At 46.0% G+C, this 23,462-nt stretch overlaps 1 protein-coding gene across 1 annotated transcript in view; it reads left to right on the forward strand.

Moving 5' to 3' along the window:
- LOC134586278 (dynein heavy chain domain-containing protein 1-like) overlaps window positions 1–23,462 on the forward strand; it is a 153,749-nt gene that overhangs the window by 44,193 nt on the left and 86,094 nt on the right. The window contains exons 6-7 of the mRNA XM_063441766.1: window positions 1,853–2,090; window positions 20,579–20,736. Coding sequence (XP_063297836.1) covers window positions 1,853–2,090; window positions 20,579–20,736 — 396 coding nt within the window. The remainder of the gene's footprint in view (window positions 1–1,852; window positions 2,091–20,578; window positions 20,737–23,462) is intronic.

Here is a 23,462-nt window from a genome sequence, read left to right on the forward strand (position 1 = left end):
ACACTAAATCTAGTATGGCCTCCTTACAAGTTGGTTCCTTAACGAGTTGTTTTAGATACAATCCCAGTAGGGAGTTTAGAATATGTGTGCTCCTGGCACAAGCAGCTATTTTGGATTTCCAATTCACATCAGGCAGATTAAAGCCACCCATGGTGATAACTTCCCCCTTCATTGTCATTTTAGCTATTTCCTCAACTAGTAGATTATCTAACTCTTCTATTTGTCCTGGGGGCCTATAAATCACACCTACACGAGTTACTGTGTGATCTCCAAATACTATCTTAACCCAACAGTAAAGGAATGGGAAAGGTAAGTATAAATAGGCATCACTTACGTCTGATTGGTCCAATTCCACTTGGAATTGACCACTATTAGTGGAAGATGCTTGACCTTCCTAATCTGACCTCTGACATCACTTAAATGCGCCAAATTTGTTCTGCTGAATTTCAAATTCAGTAGTTTGTTCAGCTGCATATATATACATGCTGCACACAAGCATGCATCGTCAGACGTAATGATGGAGGAGATTGCACCACCTGGAGCCAAGCCTACAGGTAAGCAGGCAGAATGCCTGACACTGGGTTAGTTCTATCTCCTCTTTTACAATAGTTTTGTGTTGCTGCTAAAATAGATTTTCTGAGATTGTCGAGGGTGTTATATTGGACCCACCAAGAAACTCTTAGTTGTACACTGTCTGTTAAATTATTTAGCAATACATTTCCCTATAGAGGCAACAAATAAAGCCTACATAGTGCTATGTGTGTTGGATAGAGAAATTATTATTACACACTGCCATACAAGGCGGCTTATGTCTATACTTTGTTTCCTTTTGATTATACTAATGTTGCAACTTTCAACAAATATCCATTTATTGTGTAGCGTGCTGGAGGGGGGAGTAGAATTGTGTAGGGTGCTGGGGGTAGTAGCATTGTGTAGGGTGCTGGAGGGGGAGTAGCATTGTGTAGGGTGCTGGGGGGAGTAGCATTGTGTAGGGTGCTGGAGGGGGAGTAGCATTGTGTAGGGTGCTGGGGGGAGTAGCATTGTGTAGGGTGCTGGAGGGGGAGTAGCATTGTGTAGGGTACTGGGGGAGTAGCATTGTGTAGGGTGCTGGAGGGGTAGTAGCATTGTGTAGGGAGGGGGGAGTAGCATTGTGTATGGTGCTGGGAGAGGTGCTGGAGGGGTAGTAGCATTGTGTAGGGAGAGGGGGGTAGCATTGTGTAGAGTGCTGGGAGGGGAGTAGAATTGTGTAGGTACTGAAGGGGGGGTAGAATTGTGTAGGGTGCTGGGGTGGTAGTAGAATTGTGTATGGTGCCAGAGGAGAATTGGAGGGGGTAGAAATGTGTTAGGTGCTGGGGAGTAGTAGAATTGTGTAGCGTGCCGGAAGGAAGTAGATTTGTGTAGCGTGCTGGAGGGGATTAGAATGTTGTAGGGTTCTGGGGGAAGTAGTTGTGTAGGGTGCTGGGGGGGGGAGTAGAATTTTATAGGGTGCTGTGGGGGTGATATTCTGCAGAGACGATCTAGAAAGTTCTGGAGTCACAGTAGTGGAAAAGGAGATTGTGGAGAGTGCTGGATGAGAATGACATGTTAGAGTACTGGAGTAAAATAATATACTGAATAGAGTTCTAAAGGAAAGCAGATATTCATGGAGCTAGATGAGACCTCTCTTAGAGTGCTGATGGAAGACTGAGCATCTTGTAAATAAATTAGAATCTGCAGATTGCTGGAGGTGTTGAAGACCATGTGGAGAGTAATGGAGATAAATGAAACTCTGCAGAGAGTACTGAATGTGAACATAACACGAGTGAGTGAGTACTGCTACAGGTTAGTGACCTCTCTGTTTTCTGTTTTCTAGGTATCTCTGTGTGAGGTGCAGCGGTTCTGTGTGGAACACTCTTGGTTCTGTGAAGTTAAGGATTTCATACAGAACTGGTCTCTAGGAATGTTGGAGAAGCTCAGAGGAAGCCCACCACAAACATACGAAGACCTCATCCTGAGAACACAGTCCTGGCAGGAGAGAATTCTCAGTTTGAAGGAGAGCATCACAACTGTTGGTTTCACCATCTCCTGTGTTCACATCAAGGCCACATTAGGTAACATTATCCAAATTTGTGTTATGGGTAATGTTTGAACTGTGCGTTACTAACCTGGTTAGACATTACTAGTAGTGATGGCCATAACATGAACATCGGCTGACAGTACCACTGTGAATTAAATCTTCAAACATTGTTTTGCAAGTTCCTGAATGTTTAACCTAGGGTGTCTGCATAGATGCATACATGTATTCATGAGTAGCCTCTATGGCTTCAATGTATAGCAATTGCCATGATTCAAGAATATCTGCCAAAGGTCAAAGTGAGGGCCAAGAAGACTGTGCAGTCGACACCTCCCAACAGCAGATATGGTCCTAGGACATGTAACAGTCAGCACTGGTCTCCATTGGCAGACTGGGGTCCAGTTAGATGGCGATGTTGGTTGCTTACCAAGAAACAGTTGCTGGTGAGTAGACTCATTATGAGAAATTAACTGAAAGAACTGTAGTCAAATAACCCATTATTGGTCAGTTTTTCCAAATGAATTTTTTTTTCAAAACAAGCTATGCTATGTATGGTGTGACAAATGCTCATTCCCACAAATGTTTGCCACAAGTCCTGGGGGAGTGTGGAAGCTGGCCTCCTGCCCACAGACTATGGTCCAGGTCAGAGACCCCGTTTGGTAGTTACCCTACACAGCCGCCATTAGCAGCTTTCCCTCATTGCCCTTGGTTTGGCACTTTCACTTCAATTGAATGGAACCAAACTCTAGGTACTTTTATGTTTTTTATGTTTTGTGTTTGGCTCCCTGTTCCTGGTAGATGATTAGCTTACCGGTCTTTAACTCAATTATCTCCCAGGCACAGCGATCTCTGTGAGGGGCTTGGATTGGATTGTTTGTAGACCCCCTTGGGTGGATCAGCTATACTCTCTGCGGGAGAGTTTAATCATTTGAAGCTTTACTTCCAGGGCGGGAAGCGTTGTTGAGACCCCAGCCAAGCTGCGGAGGCTAGGGGCTGAAGCACTCCTGTGTCACGGTGGAGAGCTAGCAAGCAGGCTTGTCGGAGGTACCCGGTCGGGGTACTTCTCCTGAGATATGATTTGAGACTTTCGGAGATGGCTTCTTCAGCAGAGCTAAAGTCTGGAAGCCCATAGACACGTGTGTGATGGAGCTCCCTGTGCCCCGACTGTGAACATCCGCCAAGCACGCTCCCTAGCTGGAACCGGGAAACCTCAAACATCTCTGCCCCAGTTGCCGCACTGGACTGGGGTCCCTCTGTAGCTTTTCCACCCGACTAGTCCGCAGCTCTCCTTCCAGGCAGGTATTGTCCCCTCTGCCTATACCACTGCAGCCCTTCTTACAGGCAGGTATCGTTCCCTCCGCATATTCCTCTAGAGCTCTGTTTATAGTGCTTGCTATTGCCTTTTCAAAGGCACTTGCAGCTATCAGGCCTAGCTCTCTTGACTTATCCAAGGCCTAAAAATCCACACAGGACATAAGTTCCAGAAGGAACTAACATGTAATACTGTATTTTACTTGGGATTAAAACGTTCATTACATAGGGCTTGCTGTGACACACTTAATAAAATACAAACAACCAAAACATGTCAGAAAACATACAGGGAATTAATAATTGTAACAGCATCCCGGGCATAAAAGGGGTTAAACGCTGTTTAGAGGATATTCCCCTTCCAGATACACAGGGAGCTACCAAAGTCACCAATTTGCCAAACAGGAAACCATATGAATGTCGTAAACAGCTGAACCGGAACCATACGAATGCTGTTAATAGCCGAATAGGAAAACCCATATAAATAGGTTTACACTCCTAGCAGTCCGTCTGGAACAGCATACCATAAATCCCCCCCCAAGAACGAGACAAGGCTCCGTGTTGAGGGTCAAGCAGGAACAGCCAGAGCTGTGGTTATATTGTTCTTATATACACATTCTAACACATTAGTACCACCCACAGGGTTTTGGAAAACAACTAATAAACATGCACCATACACTCAGACACTCCCACACAAAATCCTCCCCTCTGCCTGTGATACAATTACCTTACACAATGGGTAATGTAATTATCACAGGCAGAGAAATACAGTTTTTCCACATTATTCATAACTTTAAAAGTATGCATCACATTCACATAAATGTGAATCATTCACTTACATTTTCTGAATCAGCATACTCCAAATACCAACATACATCAAAATCATACAAATTGGTCCAGTGGTTCAAAAGAAAGATTGTAGTCCTTTGTGACCAAATGAAGCATGGCTTTTCTGTCCAAAACCAGTTCCACAGAGTCTTCTATCATGGAGATAATTGGGAAGTAATCCAATTATCTCCAAGGACAGAGGCAAAACTCCATTGAACACATGGCAGCAAAAGACAATAAATTACATAAAAAATATATAACTGTGCAGCCATTGCAAAAAACAGGTACATTCAACATATCCCCAGATAGCTCAGATCTGAGTGCACATTATTACTGAATGGCGCTCAGATCACACACATACAGTTCAATTGCCATGGAGCCAAAGTCTTTCCCATAGTCTTTTATTATATGAATGGGCTCCATGGCATAGCTATCTGGGGTATCACCGCTCAAACAGGGCAAGCACCGAATGACCCGGCTTTTGTGTCTTTGCAGGGGAAAATCAAGTGTTTCAACATGGGGCCATAGTCTAAAGGCAGCAGGCGGGCAACCAGGCTCCTCCAATGCACAGTGGCGAGATTGGTCTCGTCACAATAATAATAATAATAATAATAATAATAACATAGCAACATATTTATAAAGGGGTGGAGAAGACAATATTAAACACAAAATATCTCTCCTGCCTGCAGAATTAGCAATATCCAAATCTACCTGAATATGCAAATTAGCTATTCTGACCATTCAGGTAGTGCATATAGCTGTTGCTAGATCCGTGCAACCAACAGGTGGCGCTGTACAGGCTCCGCAGCCAAATCCACCTAGTGGATTGTAAGCATTAGGAAGACAGGAGAGTACACTAACATTTAACCCCAAAAACCACATTACACACACACACCCTGCAGAATGGATACAGGGTGACTTAAACATAGGAATAGTCCAGGAAAGGGCGCTGGGCAGGGAGACATTTAAACAGCTAAGGTGACTGGAGGGTTCGTCACAGTAAGTGCAATTAGTTCATTCTAAATTGAACTTCATCCTAATTTGTTGGAATCCGGTGTGAAGAAACTACACATTTTGTTTGTTAACTTTGATTTTCCTCGTTTGGTTGATAAAACTATCGAACACCGACCACCCCCCTGGCTCATTAACTACAAAGAAAACCACAGATTAAGTGTGTATCAGAATTTCCCTTTTCCCTTCCCTTTGTTCGGCTGTCCTACCCCTCGTTTGTTAACCGAACTCCTATCTGTGTGGCCCCTGAGTTCGGTTCATTTTGGGGCTTCATCTCGTGGCCGACCGGGCTAAACACTCAAATGGCGTTCTTAATCTACCGAACGGATCTGAGTGATATTTTGACAAAGGTGGCACTCAGATCCCTGCTATTCGGTGAATTAACTTTCGTGGAGTTCTGAGATATTAAAATATGTTTTATGTTGTTTTACAATATTGTATATTTTCTATACCTGGGAGATAATGTAATTAAAGATTTGTTCTTACTCAATTATCTCCCAGGCACAGAGGAGGAGTTTGTGAACTCTTTACTTGTCCTGTGTCCCCACTCAGGTCCACCGCAGGGCAGCCGGGCCCCCTGGAGTGACGGGCCTGGTTGCAGTTGTGACCCCTGCGACCGCAGTATGTACGCCGCTGAGCACCGCTACAAAGTGCTCTCTCTGTGCAGCCACCGTTTGTATGGCCGAAAGCCACGTGCGGCCATTTTGTTGCACGAAAAGAGGCAGCAGGACTTGGTCGTCGAGTGTCTGGAACTAAAATCGGCCACTCAACTTTCCGAACACTGGGCAACTTCGCAAACGCCTGCTTCTTTAAACCGACCAGCCAGGAGAGGCACGAACTAGGGGAACAAACGCAACCCATGTGCCAGGGGAACAGTTTGTGGATTTGTTGGGTTTAAAGCTCCCGAAATGGACCGACCCCTACCTCTGAAACTGTGGAACTGTTTTGGGCCTAAGATCATGTGTGCGGTCGGTCAAATAAGTGACTTCCAGGAAATTCCCGAACCCCTCCACCTATCTGGGGGATTTTTTGGATATGTTGGTCACCCAGATTGGGGCTATCAGGGGATGTGACTTGTTTTCATGCATTTCGGGGGTACTTTTGGGATATTTTTGTATTGTAAGTTTTTCTGTATCGAGATCATTTGTCTATGTTTACTGTAACCAAGTCTCCTCTCAGGTCCAGCAGGGAATGCCCCGGGAATGGGAGTTGGGAAACCCCTTGCAAGGGGAGTTGCATATAAACCAGCCAGTTGGCATTCCTGTTGTACCCTTCATCTAGTTTAGGCTGATGTTTGGGTATGCGTCTGATTACTTGGGGGATTTACATGCATGCTGTAATTTCATCTGGAGAAAGTTCGAATCAACTCCCGAACTGCGAGCTATAATCACTCGGCCTCTAGCAGTTCGTGAGAAAACGAACAAACTGGTATCTGAAATACCAACGTTCTTGACATCTGGTAATCTGGAAGTGTCAGAATTGACAGAAACCAAAACGAACAAATGTAGAATGAATTGAAATTAATTATTTTGGATCCATTTGTTTTAATTAAAATTGCAAATTAGGGAGTTTTCTAGTAAGCAACTGAAAGAGCTAAGCTAAGTAGAGGGAATTACTTAATGTTGCTATTTCAGCTGTTTAGTAGATAATCCCTTAATTTGTTATATTGTGTATATCACATACATTTTAATATGCACGTAGCATGTACATTCTATATACATGCATCACATACATTGTACATGTGACACATACATTCTATATACATACAGCATATACATTCTATATACATGTAGCACATAAGTTCTATATACATATATATGATTGCCATATTTAAAGGTATCAGATTATGGAGGGAGCTGTGTTTAGTAGTGAACTTCCTATTTTGGTATCCTTAAATATGAAAATCCCACAGTTAGAATGGATGTGCTGCATGTATATAGAATGGATGTGCTGCATGTATATAGAATGGATGTGCTGCGTGTATATAGAATGGATGTGCTGCATGTATATAGAATGGATGTGCTGCGTGTATATAGAATGGATGTGCTGCATGTATATAGAATGGATGTGCTGCATGTATATAGAATGGATGTGCTGCATGTATATAGAATGGATGTGCTGCGTGTATATAGAATGGATGTGCTGCATGTATATAGAATGGATGTGCTGCGTGTATATAGAATGGATGTGCTGCATGTATATAGAATGGATGTGCTGCATGTATATAGAATGGATGTGCTGCATGTATATAGAATGGATGTGCTGCATGTTTATAGAATGGATGTGCTGCATGTATATAGAATGGATGTGCTGCATGTATATAGAATGGATGTGCTGCATGTATATAGAATGGATGTGCTGCGTGTATATAGAATGGATGTGCTGCATGTATATAGAATGGATGTGCTGCGTGTATATAGAATGGATGTGCTGCATGTATATAGAATGGATGTGCTGCATGTATATAGAATGGATGTGCTGCATGTATATAGAATGGATGTGCTGCATGTATATAGAATGGATGTGCTGCATGTATATAGAATGGATGTGCTGCGTGTATATAGAATGGATGTGCTGCATGTATATAGAATGGATGTGCTGCATGTATATAGAATGGATGTGCTGCGTGTATATAGAATGGATGTGCTGCGTGTATATAGAATGGATGTGCTTGTATAATATCCATTTTATTTTCATATTATTCTCCCATACTGAACTTTCAGCCGCCGAGACCAAGTCCCATTCGGCAGTTTGAACTCACTGAGCCAAATGCACGAATCAGCCTGAAATAGACTAGTCGGTCATAAAGGACTCCCCGCTAACTTATTATCCACTGGATGGATTTGTATGATTTTTGGTTATGTTTATATTTAAAGTATGCTGATTCTAAATATGTTTTTATGAAGATTTGGTGTATGGTTTTAAAGTTACAGGGTATGTGTAAAAACTGTATTTTTACTGTCTGTGATAATTATGTTAACCCATTGTGTACCATAATTATATCACAGGCAGAGGGGAGAAATTTGTGTGTAATTGCTGGGAGTGTTTTCTGTAATGTTCGTGTGTTATTGGTTGTTCTGTAAAACCCTGTGGGTGGTCCCATGTAAGGAAAACCTCCATAAAAGAAGGCCATTTGGTGCCAATTAAACAAAATGACTTGACCCTCTAAATTGCAGCCTCGATGTTTGTAGGGGACAGCTATAATCACTAAAGGGATTGCCAGGGGCGGGCAGGGCCGGGGGGCAGGGAGGCAATTGCCCCCCAGGCCGCCCGAAATTATTTTAGGACCGGCCGCGGCCGGCCGGCCCTTTAAATGCTGCAGCCGCCGAGCGCTCTGTAAAGAGCGCTCAGGCGGCTGCAGCAGCTTTTCCCTCCCTCCCCTCCCCTGTAGGTGGCCGAGCTGCACTCCAGTCCGCGGTCCCGGCCGGAGTGATGGGAAGGTGCACACTGAGTGTGCACTTCCTGTCAGTCCGGCCGGGTACAGGAAACAGAAACTCCTGTTCCGCGCGGAACAGGAGTTTCTGTTTCCTGTACCCGGCCGGACTGACAGGAAGGTGCACACTGAGCACCTTCCTATCACTCCGGCCGGGACTGGAGTGCAGCTCGGCCACCTACAGGGGAGGGGGTAAAAAGAGGGGAGGGGGGAGAGTAAAAAGAGGGGAGGGGGGGAGAGTAAGAAGAGGGGAGAGGGGAGTGTGAGAAGAGGGGGGGGGAGTAAAAAGAGAGGAGGGGGGAGAGTAAAAAGAGGGGAGGGGGGAGAGTTAAAAGAGGGGAGGGGGGAGAGTTAAAAGAGGGGAGGGGGGAGAGTTAAAAGAGGGGAGGGGGGAGAGTAAAAAGAGGGGAGGGGGGAGAGTAAAAAGAGGGGAGGGGGGGAGAGTAAAAAGAGGGGAGGGGGGAGAGTAAAAAGAGGGGAGGGGGGAGAGTAAAAAGAGGGGAGGGGGGAGAGTAAGAAGAGGGGAGGGGGAGAAAAAAGAGGGGAGGGGGGGAGAGTTGTCAGGATCGGGACAGGGATCCAACACGCAGAGTACAAACAGTAGCCAGATACGTATACCGGACCTTAGAATGGCCGGACTAACGTAAGTAGTATAGTATAGAATGGTCAGCCGAGGTCGAGGGTAACAGAAGACAGGTAAGCGAGAGACAAGCCGAATCAAGGGTAACAGAGATAAGCAGAATAAGGTAAACAAGCCGGGTCAAAACCAAAAGGGATAATAGAATACACAAGCACTGAGTGACTAGAACAAGCTAGAACCACGACAGGGCAATGAGCTAATGAAAGAAGCTCTGTTAAATACCCTGTTCAGAGCAGTAACCACACCTCCGAGACGTCCTGATTGGTCCTGCAGCAATTGACTGACAGGTCGATCCGGGGGAGTGTCCTGATGATGACTTCCTGCCTAGATGGTGTAAAAGGCAGTCACTCCCTCGCGGCTGGCCTTGCATGACCGGATAGACCGCGGGGAAGGGAGTCATCAGACCGTCTGGATGGTGGAACAGCTAAGTCTCTACCTCTTTTGGAGGTAGAAACCACAGGTACCCTGACAGTACCCCCCCTCTCAGATACGCCCACCGGGCGGAATGAACCGGGACGAGATGGGAAGCGAGAGTGATACGCCCTGCGGAGACGGGGAGCATGAACATCCTCCTGAGGTACCCAACTCCTCTCCTCAGGACCATATCCCTTCCAATCAACCAGATATTGTACTCTCCCCCGGGAGATTCGAGAATCAATAATAGAGTTGACCTCATACTCCTCCTGACCCTCCACCTGAACGGAGCGAGGAGGGGCTATTGTGGAGGAAAATCTGTTACATATGAGTGGTTTCAGCAATGAAACGTGAAACGAGTTCGGAATGCGTAAGGTATTAGGAAGAGCTAAACGATACGCAACCGGATTGATACGGGTCAGCACCCTGTAGGGTCCAATATAACGAGGAGCGAACTTCATGGAGGGCACTTTTAAACGGATGTTCCTCGTGCTCAGCCATACCCTATCACCTGGAACAAAGACCGGAGCCGCCCTTCTACGTTTATCAGCGTGTTTCTTGACCAACATAGAGTTGTGCACAAGGATTTGTCGAGTTTGATCCCACAACTTCCTCAAATTGGCAACATGAACATCAACCGACGGCACCCCCTGGGAAGGAGAATCCGAAGGAAGAATAGACGGATGAAAACCATAATTCATGAAGAAGGGGCTTGAATGAGTAGAATCGCAAACGAGATTGTTGTGTGCAAACTCCGCCCAAGGAATCAAACCGACCCAATCATCCTGGTGTTCAGAAACAAAGCATCGTAAATATTGTTCAATTTTCCGGTTGGTACGTTCAGCAGCTCCGTTAGACTGAGGATGATAGGCAGAAGAAAAGTTTAATTTAATACCAAGTTGAGAGCAGAAGGACCTCCAAAAGCGGGAAACAAATTGGGAGCCTCTGTCCGATACAATTTGAGAGGGTATCCCATGTAGGCGAAAAATCTCCTTGGCGAATATCTCTGCCAATTCGGGAGAAGATGGAAGTTTAGGCAGGGGAATGAAGTGTGCCATCCTAGTAAACCTGTCAACCACGGTGAGGATAACAGTCTGTCTTTTAGAGATAGGTAGATCGACAATAAAGTCCATGGCCAAACAGGACCATGGTTTCTCTGGAACCTCCAAGGGTTGCAGGAGTCCACATGGAAGCGTATGGGGTTGTTTGGTTTTAGTACAAACTTCACATGCAGCGATGAACTCCTCAACATCCCTCCGTAAAGTAGACCACCAGAAGTCCTTAGAGATCAAGGCGTAAGTTTTGCGAATACCAGGATGTCCCGCCATCTTGCTATTATGTAAACACTGTAAAAGTTCCAGTTGAAAAGCAGGAGGAACGAAATGACGACCCGCAGGGGTCTGTTTAGGTGCGAGATGTTGCAACTTAATGATCTCGGCCAGTAATGGAGAATGAATCCTGAGATTCGTATTAGCAATGATATTGCACTTCGGAACTATAGAAGAAAGAACTGGTTCAGGTACAGTAGAAGGTTCATATTGGCGAGATAATGCATCGGCTTTAGAGTTTTTAGAACCAGGTCTGTAAGTCAGTACATAATTGAAGTGAGTCAGGAATAAGGACCAACGAGCTTGTCTAGAGGATAAGCGCTTAGCCTCCCCAATATATGACACGTTTTTGTGGTCTGTCAAAATCGTAATAGGGTGTAGGGTCCCCTCCAACAAATGTCTCCACTCCTTTAAGGCTTTAATGACTGCTAACAGTTCCCTGTCTCCGATGTCATATCTGCTCTCAGCCCCAGAAAGTTTCCTGGAGAAAAAACCACACGGGTGTAATGGTTTATCTACCGCTAATCTTTGTGACAGAACCGCACCTACTCCTGTCTCAGAGGCATCGACCTCGAGTAGAAACGGCAAAGTCGTATCAGGATGGACTAATATTGGAGCAGAAGCAAAAAGTTCTTTGAGCCTCTTGAAAGCAGCAAGAGCTTCAGGAGACCACGTCTTAGTTTCTGCCCCCTGTTTGGTCATATTGGTAATGGGCGCAATAATAGACGAGTAACCCTTAATGAAGCGCCTATAATAATTGGAGAAACCAATAAACCTCTTAATAGCCTTGAGTCCCTTAGGTAATGGCCAATCTAAAATAGACTGGAGTTTGTCAGGGTCCATCTTAAAACCTTCCCCAGAAATCACGTAACCAAGAAAATCTATCTGAGACTGATCAAAGCTGCATTTTTCCAATTTACAGTATAGACCATGTTGCAGAAGTTTCTGTAATACCGCTCTGACCTGTCTATGGTGAGTTTCAATCTCCCTAGAGTGTATCAGTATGTCGTCTAGGTAGACAATGACACAATCATGTTGAAACTCCCTAAGTACCTCATTAATCAGATCCTGAAATACTGCAGGAGCATTGCAAAGTCCAAACGGCATAACTGTGTATTCATAGTGACCGTACCGAGTATTGAACGCCATCATCCACTCGTGTCCCTGCTGGACTCTCACCAAATTATATGCCCCTCTGAGATCTAACTTGGTGAAGATTTTGGAGCCCTTAAGACGATCAAATAACTCGGTAATAAGTGGAATAGGATAGGCATTTCTGACAGTTATTTTATTCAAGCCTCGGTAATCGATACAAGGTCTCAGCGTGCCATCCTTTTTCTTAACGAAAAAGAACCCAGCCCCGGCCGGGGAAGAAGACCTCCTAATGAATCCCTTTTCTAAATTCTCCCGAATATACTCCTCTAGAACCAAGTTTTCCTGAACAGACAAAGGATATACATGGCCCCTCGGAGGCATAGTCCCAGGTAGAAGCTTAATTTTACAATCAAATGGCCTGTGTGGCGGCAAAGAATCGGCATTCTTCTTGTCAAATACTGCCTTTAAGTCTAGGTAAAGGTCTGGTATCTGTCTTTCTGTGGACTGAATAGGAGTCTCAGGTATGTTAACATTAGCTAATGGAGAAACCTTGCATAAACACCTATCCTGGCAACCCTGGCCCCACGAGAGTATCTCCCCTAACTCCCAATCGATAATAGGGTTATGTTTCATCAACCATGGGTACCCCAGAACTATGGGAACGGAAGGGGATGAAATGAGCAAAAGAGATAAATTCTCCACGTGTAGGATACCAACATTTAAACTAATGGGTATGGTTTCACGAAAGATAACAGGGTCTAGTAGTGATCTACCATCTATGGCCTCAACGGCCAAGGGTGTCTCCCTTAGCTGGGATGGGAAATTGTTCTTAATAGCAAAGGCTTGGTCGATAAAATTAAGGAAAGTTAAGGAAACTGGTAGCAGAAGCCTGTGATCTTTATAATTAGGAGTAGAGGACAAAATAGAAACACCCAAGGCTTGTCCTCTAGAGAGACTTAGGTGCGAGCGTTTCCCGGACGGTTAGGACAGTTCGAGAGTAAATGACCCTTGGCTCCACAATACATACACAAACCCTCTCTTCTCCTGTACTGTCTTTCCTCCTCAGATAGGCGGGTATAACCTATCTGCATAGGTTCAGGAAGCAAAGATACCGTGGAGTCAGGACTTGGAAAAGCGGGGGCTAACCTAAAAGAAGGTCTCCGGTTCCTCTCTCGAGTGTTCTGTCTCTCTCTTAAACGTTCATCTATACGAGAGATGAACAAAATTAAATCTTCTAAATTCTCAGGGAGTTCTCTGGTAGCAACCTCATCAAGGATTACTTCAGATAGGCCATTCAAAAATACATCCATATACGCCTGCTCATTCCACTTGACTTCTGACGCCAGAGACCTGAACTCTAGTGCATAATCCACCAGTGTTCGGTTCTCCTGTCTCAGGCGCAACAGTAATCTGGCTGCATTAACCTTTCTACCTGGAGGATCAAATGTTCTTCTAAAAGCAGCTACAAATGCGTTATAGTTATACACTAATGGGTTATCGTTCTCCCATAGTGGGTTGGCCCATCTCAGAGCTTTCTCAATAAGTAGGGTGATAATAAATCCTACCTTTGCCCTATCTGTAGGATAAGAGCGGGGTTGCAATTCAAAGTGGATACTAATTTGGTTTAAAAAACCACGACACTTCTCAGGAGCCCCACCATAGCGTACTGGGGGGGTAATGCGAGAAGAAGCACCCACTGTGGCTACCTCTAGACCTAAACTGACAGGAGAAACAGGGGTATTACGTATCTCCTCTGGTGGGTTATTGGCATGAGATAATAGAGCCTGTAGCGCAAGCGCCATCTGATTCATTCTGTGATCCATGGCTTCAAACCTAGGATCAGGAGAAGCCAGCTGACTGTTTGTACTTGCAGGATCCATTGGCCCTGTCGTAATGTCAGGATCGGGACAGGGATCCAACACGCAGAGTACAAACAGTAGCCAGATACGTATACCAGACCTTAGAATGGCCGGACTAACGTAAGTAGTATAGTATAGAATGGTCAAAGACAAGCCAAGGTCGAGGGTAACAGAAGACAGGTAAGCGAGAGACAAGCCGAATCAAGGGTAACAGAGATAAGCAGAATAAGGTAAACAAGCCGGGTCAAAACCAAAAGGGATAATAGAATACACAAGCACTGAGTGACTAGAACAAGCTAGAACCACGACAGGGCAATGAGCTAATGAAAGAAGCTCTGTTAAATACCCTGTTCAGAGCAGTAACCACACCTCCGAGACGTCCTGATTGGTCCTGCAGCAATTGACTGACAGGTCGATCCGGGGGAGTGTCCTGATGATGACTTCCTGCCTAGATGGTGTAAAAGGCAGTCACTCCCTCGCGGCCGGCCTTGCATGACCGGATAGACCGCGGGGAAGGGAGTCATCAGACCGTCTGGATGGTGGAACAGCTAAGTCTCTACCTCTTTTGGAGGTAGAGACCACAGGTACCCTGACAAGAGTGTAAAAAGAGGGGAGGGGGGAGAGTAAAAAGAGGGGAGGGGGGAGAGTAAAAAGAGGGGAGGGGGGAGAGTAAGAAGAGGGGAGGGGGGAGAGTAAGAAGAGGGGAGGGGGGGAGAGTAAGAAGAGGGAGGGGAGAGTAAGAAGAGGGGGGAGTAAGAAGAAGAGGGGGGAGTAAGAAGAAGAAGGGGGGGTAAGAAGAAGGGGGTAAGAAGAAGGGGGTAAGAAGAAGAAGGGGGTAAGAAGAAGAATGGGGTAAGAAGAAGTAGGAGGGTTAAGAAGAAGAAGGGGGTAAGAAGAAGGGGGTAAGAAGAACAAGGGGGGGAGTAAGAAGAACACAGGGAGGAGGGGGGGTAAGAAGAACACAGGGGGGGTGAGAACACACAGAGGGAGGAGTGAGAAGAACACAGGGAGGGTGGAGGGGGGATGAGAAGAGCACAGGGAGGGTGGGTGAGTGTGAGAAGAGACCGCTAGGGGAGGGTGGGGGAGAGGAGAGACCACTAAGGGGCAGGGGAGAGCTCTAAGGGACAGAAGGGACAGCTCTATAGGACAGGGGGCAAGACAGGGAGCTCTTTAACACTACGCGCACACACACACACACAATGCATCCCTATACATACACAGAAACACAGGGGGTAAGAAGAAGAGGGGGTAAGAAGAAGAATGGGGTAAGAAGAAGAAGAGGGGGTAAGAAGAAGTAGGAGGGTTAAGAAGAAGAAGGGGGGAGTAATAAGAAGAAGGGGGTAAGAAGAACAAGGGGGGGAGTAAGAAGAACACAGGGAGGAGGGGGGGTAAGAAGAACACAGGTGGGGTGAGAACACACAGAGGGAGGAGTGAGAAGAACACAGGGAGGGTGGGTGAGTGTGAGAAGAGACCGCTAGGGGAGGGTGGGGGAGAGGAGAGACCACTAAGGGGCAGGGGAGAGCTCTAAGGGACAGAAGGGACAGCTCTATAGGACAGGGGGCAAGACAGGGAGCTCTTTAACACTACGCGCACACACACATACACAGAAACACACAATGCACCCCTATACATACACAGAAACACACAATGCATCCCTATACATACACAGAAACACACAATGCATCCCTATACATACACAGAAACAGAACATGCTTCCCTTACACACAGAGAAACACACAATGCATCCATTACACACACACACAATGCAACCCTTACACACAAAGACAATGCATCATTTGCACACATACACAGAAACATACAATGCAAACCCTTACACACACATGCAAACACACACATTGTTTTCTTACATACACACAGAAACACAATGCATCTCTTACATTCAATGCACACACATACAGACACACACCTTGCATCCCTTATGCATACAAACACAGATTCACACAATGCATCCCTTACACACATCCAGAAACACATAATACATCCCTTATACACAAATACACACTGCTTCCACTACACACAAACACACTGCATCACCTGCACAAACTGGTATCCCTATACACTACATACCATAAGCACACATATTAGATAACACATAAAACATCCCCTACACACTCCACTCCGTGTGAGCGAGCTCATGGGTGGGTGGAACATATAAGTGGACTTATGAGTGGGCCTTATGGGCATACTCACCGTCAGGCCCTGGGGCCCAGACCTTGAGCTGTGTAAGAGGCCCCCCAAAAATGGAGCTGCTTCTAATTCTCCCAGAACATTGAATTTTGTGACCACAGTTGCAAACAGCCTCCAGAGATCCTGTTCTACACCAGACCAGTAGAGCCAAATTGCAGCCCATCATCATCCTCATCTAATTGTAAGTAGGCAATCTAGTATATTATTAGTGACACTAATCTATAATTTACCTCACATTAAAGGGACACTATAGCCTAATGAAGTGGTTCTGGTGTCTATAGCTGGTCCCTGCAGGCTTTTTAATGTAAACACACACTGTGTGCAGCACTGGCGTTAGTTCATATGGCAGATCATATGGGTGGGGCATTGTGATGTCACATGGGGGGGGCGGCAAATTTATATTTTGTCTAGGGCGGCAAAAATCCTTGCACCGGCTCTGATCCTGGGCAGGTGCACCAGTCTACTGGTGACCCACAGGAGGGGAGTGCACTGATTGCACTGCACTGTCCTCCTGCCCAGACCCGTCAGTTCTGCTTGACCTCAAAACGAAGTGTCGTCTCGTTATTGGGGGAATTGGATTGTATGCTGATTGCCAGGAGTGTAAGCTGATTGTATGCTTTTCCTGTTAAGCTGTTTACAGCATTCATATGCTTGAGATCATTCGTATGCTTCTCCGGTCCGGTGGTTGGGGTGTCTGCTGCAGTGCTTGGAGTCCTCAGGAAGCGCTAGGAGCATCCTTCAACGGAGGTACCTAGTCGGGGTGCCCGTCGATCCGTTACACTCCACTGTGCCTGTAACGGACCGTTTAAGCAGACAAGGGGTTAAAATCGTTTAGGCGATAATCCCCTTTTCAAAGACAGACACAGCTACTGTAAAATCACCAAAACTCATGAATTGGATATAAGTGAATGCACCAAACTCCCGAACTGCATACAAGGGAATAAGGTAGCACTCCAAACTCCCGAATTGGAACCTCACGAATAGCTGCTAGCAGACGAACAGGAAAAGCTCCCAAGCGGCTTACACTCCTGGCAGTCAGCCTCTATCAGCATACAGTGAATCCCCCCAAGAACGAGACAAGGCTCCGTGTTGAGGGTCAAGCAGTGGTCTGTTTATTGAGGGCTACCTGCCCCTGTATTTATGCAGGTCTCCCATCTGGTGGACACTCCCCTAGGGGACCAGATGGAAGACTGTGACAAAAGACAGACAAGTAGCATTTCAGGACATACAGAAGTAAAACATCCCCACAATGCATCCTGGCTTCCTCCTCTCTGCCCTGGAGAAGTAATTCAATTATCTCCCAGGACAAAGGCAAAACTCCATTACACACGTGGGGACACAAAGACAGACTATCACTTTAAAATACATAAAGTTACTTTTTATACATAAAACACAGACATGTCACATATCCCCAGATAGCTGGGATTTGAGCGCACAAAACTACCGAATAGCGCACAGATCCTATTCACACAGTTCAATTGCCATGGAAAGTAAAAAACAGAGATAAAGGATGGCGCTAACAGTTAATTATAATGTATTAAAATATCATATATAGAACCAGTGCAGCACACATGGAGCCAAAGTCTTTAATTACACAAATTGGCTCCATGGCATGGCTATCTGGGTTAACATTCAGATATACAAACTACCGAATTAACATGTATTCGGTTAAATCCGTACGAATTAGAACCAGGGGCTGGAGGTTCAGCGGTGCCTGCACGTAAAAGTGTCTGGGTTTGGTGCATGAAAGCCGGGCAGAAAAGCGCTGGCTGCCCGGGGAGCTCCAGAACACCGCCACCTAGCGGCCGCTAAGTGTAACCGCGGCCACCCTGTAACAATCAATTAAGCTGCGGTTAACCGCAGCTTCAGGGAGGTAAATGGAGGGCACACGCCAACTTCTGGGTGGCCAATTAACGGCGCCGGCCGGCTCCCCACGGCTCTGGGGAGGCTGAAAAACGGCTGTTTGTTCGGTAGATAGAATCTACCGAACGGCTGTGCAGAAAGGGAGAAATAAATCCTTCTGCACAGTAAAATTAACCCTTTAACTGCCGGTCCATAATCCAAAGGCAGCAGGCGGGCAACCAGGCTCCTCCAATGCAATGTGGCGAGATTGGTCTCGTCACAGTGCCTATCTTATCAGCCTTATGGTAGAAGACATGGACTTCATGAGACTCATCACTTTGTTTGCCAAGGTTGCATTGACAACCAACTTTCCCCTAACCTTGCAATAAATATTTTTCTTCTGTCTTGAGAAAGTCAAACTGTGTCTCTGTGTTGAAAAGGGCTCCCAGATATAACATGGAGTGGGATGTAGGCAGATGCCTTTGGGAGGTATTGATCTTCCAGCTATGTCCAAGTAACTGAGTACAAAGTAGTCCATGGTTTAACAGAGAGCTCTTGCTGTTTGTCAGGATAATGATTTTGTCCTGGTAAAGATAGATTGCCATTCCCTTTCCTAAAAAGACCACCAGTTTGCAACAAATGATCCACACAATCAGAATCCACACAATTCAGAAGCTGAAGAAGAAACCAGTTCCCTGAATGCATCTTTTCTGATAGATCCCTGTAGCGGAGAGGCAGTACAATCCACAAGATCTCCGCTGGTAGACAGGAACACAGGCAATAATCAGCATAGGCAGGTACAGCATACAATATTCCAGGTAGCGTAATAGGAATCCTTTCCCTCCCAAGAACTAGACGAGACATAGGCTGGGAGTCAACTGAGTGCTTTATTCACAGGTCACAGTATTTATGCAATTCCCCATGCAAGGGGTTTCCCTACTGACATTGCAGGGGTTGTACAGTAGGGGACTAGATGGGGAACTTAGCAACCTGGACATTTCTCCCACAATACACTGCTGCACGAGAGGGACACTCCCACCAGAATGTACAGTTAAGTGGATTATCCCCTCGTGCAGCAGAACCAATATTTTACATAAAAATATACAATTTCCACAATATTCGTCTGATTTCAATGAATGGATGTTAGGTAGATAGCTGGGGTCTGAGCGCACGTTTTGTGAAAATATCCCAGCTTAAATAACCGAACGCCGCACGAAATACATATATTTTCTAAGTTACCTTCAAACTACCGAATGACTATGTAGAAACACATTACCGAAGGACCGGGGCTCCCGAACGGCTTGGAAGTCCAGCGGTATTCGTGCCGTCGAGTAGCCGATTTTAGTTCCAGGCGCTCGACGACCATGTACCGCTGAACTTAACAAAGGATCCAAGATGGCCGACCGCCGCGTGGTCGGTAGCCGAACGATGGCCACCCTGAATCCTCTTAATTGCCGATTGCAACAATGTTGCAATCCTTAATGGGCGCCACATGACCTCCTGTGTGTGGTCTCCATTCGGTAGTTTGTTCGTTTCACGAAGGGTGTTGATTACATGAATGATGGCGGTTTTCTTATGCCGGCAGCATATGAATGCTAGGATACCTTAGAACACAGAACACACACACTTGGTTCTTAAAGGTATATACACGAATGCATAACATTACATATACACAAAGGACAATGAACAGTGGCTGGATTTGCCACAATCCCTGTGATGACTAATGTTGAGAACATACTAGTGGATCAGGATACTTTGGCCTCTGCAAAATTGCCGGCCTCTTTGATGCATTGAGGAACCACCTGCTAAAAATAACACAAAATGTCTGAAGCATGGGCAAAGGGACTTGTTGCTGCTCTCAAACAACAAAAGAACACTTAGTAATGCATCAAGACCTCCAAGGAACAGCTGACACTCTCAACCGATCCATGTGACAGATGTTGGCAACATAGCAGCTCCTGTAGCGAAAATGCAGTGAATGCCCCCGGACATACAGAATTAGTGAGGTTGGAGTTCAGCAGTGATGTCCTCACCCCATATATACAATTCGTAAGGTTGGAGTTAAGCAGTGATGTCCTTCTCCAGCAGTGATGTCCTCACCCCATGTATAGAACTGGTAAGGATGGATTAAGCAGGGATGTCATCACCCCATGTATAGAATTAGTGAGGTTCGAGTTAAGCAGTGATTCCTCACCCCATGTATGGAATTGGTGAGGTTGACGTTCAGCAGTGATGTCCTCATCCCATTTATATAATTGGTGAGGTTGACGTTCAGCAGTGATGTCCTCATCCCATTTATATAATTGGTGAGGTTGACGTTCAACAGTGATGTCCTCATCCCATTTATATAATTGGTGAGGTTGAGGTTTAGTAGTGATGTCCTCACCCCATGTGTAGAATTGGTGAGGTTGGAGTTCAGAAGTGATGTGTCTGTATGTGTGTGTGTGTGTGTGTGTGTGTTACTGTTGATGTGGTTAATTATTCAATAGTAGTGATGTGTCTTATTAAGAATATAATGTGACAGTAAATGATTTAATCCAATTTATTTTTATCTTTTAGCCCAACCTCTGGCCAATATAATGCAGGATATTCTTAATTTCCTGACTTCAGAAACTACCCACAGATCACAGACACTAATAGAGGAACTGAACATCGTTCTGGAAACATTTCAGTCTGTGAGCATCGATATACCTTCATTTACTGAGTTAACCAAAAAGGTAAGTGAGGACTTCAAGAGTAAAGAAAGAAGGGTGGAGTGAGCTATATCATGAATATACAATGTTGGTAAACAGCTGAGCTATATCCCAGATATACAGCCAAGCCAAGCTGTATCCCAGATATACAGGGTTAGTAAATAGCTGTATCCCAGATATACAGGGTTAGTAAATAGCTATATCCCAGATGTAGCGGATTAATACCGGGCTGTCCTACCACATGTATGGGAATAATTGTATTTGGTCATATTGCTGGTTTAATGTATGTGAACATGTATAGAAATCATGGTATCCGGTTATACTGGCAGTTGAATGTATGTAAAGAACTGTATTCCTCTGGTTGTTCGGTAGAATCAGTCAAAATAAAACAAGGGAATGAAACTACCGAACAACCAGACCACCCTGTGTAAAGTGTGCCTTCAATTACCGTTTGCAACAATGTTGCAAACAGGTAATTACCTATTCGTGCAGTGGGGTCTTTGTCCTCTGGGTGGCCGCCATTCGGGATACAAACACGTGGCGGCGGCCATCTTAACCTGCCGAACAGCGGTGTTTTGCCGTCGAGTGTCTGGAACCAAAATCGGACACTTGACTAGGCAACCACCGTTGAGACCTCCAGACTCCTAATACTTCGTGGGGAAACTACCGAACGGCCCGCCGTTCGGTAGAAAGGACCCCACGAACTAGGGGATTCATCCGAATCCCCGTCAGGCCACTTAACAGCAATACTTCACCCGTTTATATTCGCCTGTTTGTGGCCGACCGCAGGGCCAAAATGCATGGAACTGTTTTCGGATACTTTACCCCTGCGGTCGGTCCAAACTTTAAAGTCTCATAACTCCCGAACGCGTTATCCGAATAGGCTGATTTTTAAATATGTTGGTCCTCCAGACTATATCGGATTTATGGATGTACCCCAAGTATTTAGGGTACATCCAAAACTTGGGGAAAATTATGTACAGGATAAGAGGATTATGATGCTAGAGGAGGGGAGGAGACCTGTGGGAGGTTACTGTTTGTAGATTGGATAATGTCTTAAGTGATAGAACCTCCTCTCTTGCATGGGAGAGGGCTTTATAAGGAACTGTGGAATAAAGCTTGTCAGTTCTACTCCTGAAACTGTGTGTCGTCCAGTTATTGGGATTGCGATGGGGATATTGCTGTATTACTCTACCTGCTAGAAACCTTGCCTGCTGACTTATCATCACCTTGTTCCTGAGCCTCACTGGGATCTCTAGTGGAGAATAGCTGTGCAAGATCGGCTCTCCGCTACATTGGTTGGCAGCGCTAGGATCCAAACTCACAGAGGAACAAGCATAAATGGAGTACGGATGGAGATTGATTTTTCTGCGCTAAAACGCTCCACGCTAAAGGACCTCCTAGAGGCAAGGGGTATACAAGCCAGCAATAAGAAGAAAGCAGTACTTGTTACAGAACTCATGGCAGAGTACAGAATGGAGGGCGATTCAGTTCCGGCACAGAGGGAGCTGGGAGGAACACCACAAGAATCGGAATTCCAGAGGCAGGTCCAGTTCAGGCTATCCCTTTATGGGGAAAACCCCCCAGCAGAGATTATTACCAGGACAGTGTCCGAAGTACAAGAATTCGTCCTAAGGACACAGACGACAACCGTGCCAGAACAAAGCTCTGCAAGTAGTGTGCCACAGGAAGGTAAGCCTAAAATACCGTACCAGGCTTTTAAAACATATGTGGAGGCAGAGGAAGATATAGACGCTTTCCTGCAAGACTTTGAGAGACTGTGCGCACTGCATAAAATCAACGCAGAGGACTGGGTACCTATTTTGGCCGGAAGGTTAACCGGGAGGGCAGCAGAGGCATATCGGACTGTACCTAATGACGAAATAAGGAATTACAGTAAAGTAAAAGAAATTATACTCGCCAGGTATGCTATAACACCCGAGGCATACCGGCGGAGATTCCGGGATCTAAAGAAAGCAGAGAAGGACTCGCACGCAGAGTGGGCATGCCGATTACAGGGGGCAGCACTCGGGTGGGTGCAAGCTAGCAAGGCACGTTCTATGGAGGATGTAATACAGATGTTGCTGATGGAGCAGTTCTATGAGGGAGTATCCAGTGAGGTCCAGGAATGGGTAAGGGACAGAAACCCTACTTCCCTCACCGAGGCTGCTAGAAAAGCAGATGACTACCTGGATGCACGCAGGCCGCAAAAACCTGCAGCTCCAAAAGCAACCTTTAAAACATTGGGGGGAACCACCTACACCCCAGCTCCACCGAGACCACTACCACCACCACCACCACCCGCTGCACAGCCCCGGTTCCGACAACCCACCGCTGGCCCCTGTCATCACTGCCAGAAGTGGGGACATTATAAAAGGGAATGCCCACAGCTGCGGGACCGTTCCACCTGGATTCGTCCAGGCCCACCTCCACCCAGGGCGGCCGCAGCCCACCACTACCAGGACCTAGTTGCCACCCCGTATGGTTCCGCAGTCCCCATTACCACTGTGGAACAATGGGAGGTACTGCACGAGGCAGATCCTGTCCAGGCCAATGTGGACAATCTACGGCACCATCGACAGACCGTATATCTGAATGGTACAGCAGTCCGGGGGTTACGAGATTCGGGAGCCACCATCACGTTGGTACAGAGCCACCTGATTTCAGATCAGGCAAAACTGAACAAAACTGTTGCCGTCCGGGTAGCAGTGTACCGGCTACCTACAGCAAGGGTACATTTACATTGGGGA

Source organism: Pelobates fuscus, chromosome 1 (genome assembly GCF_036172605.1).
Source record: "Pelobates fuscus isolate aPelFus1 chromosome 1, aPelFus1.pri, whole genome shotgun sequence".
NCBI classification, from domain to species: Eukaryota; Metazoa; Chordata; class Amphibia; order Anura; family Pelobatidae; genus Pelobates; species Pelobates fuscus.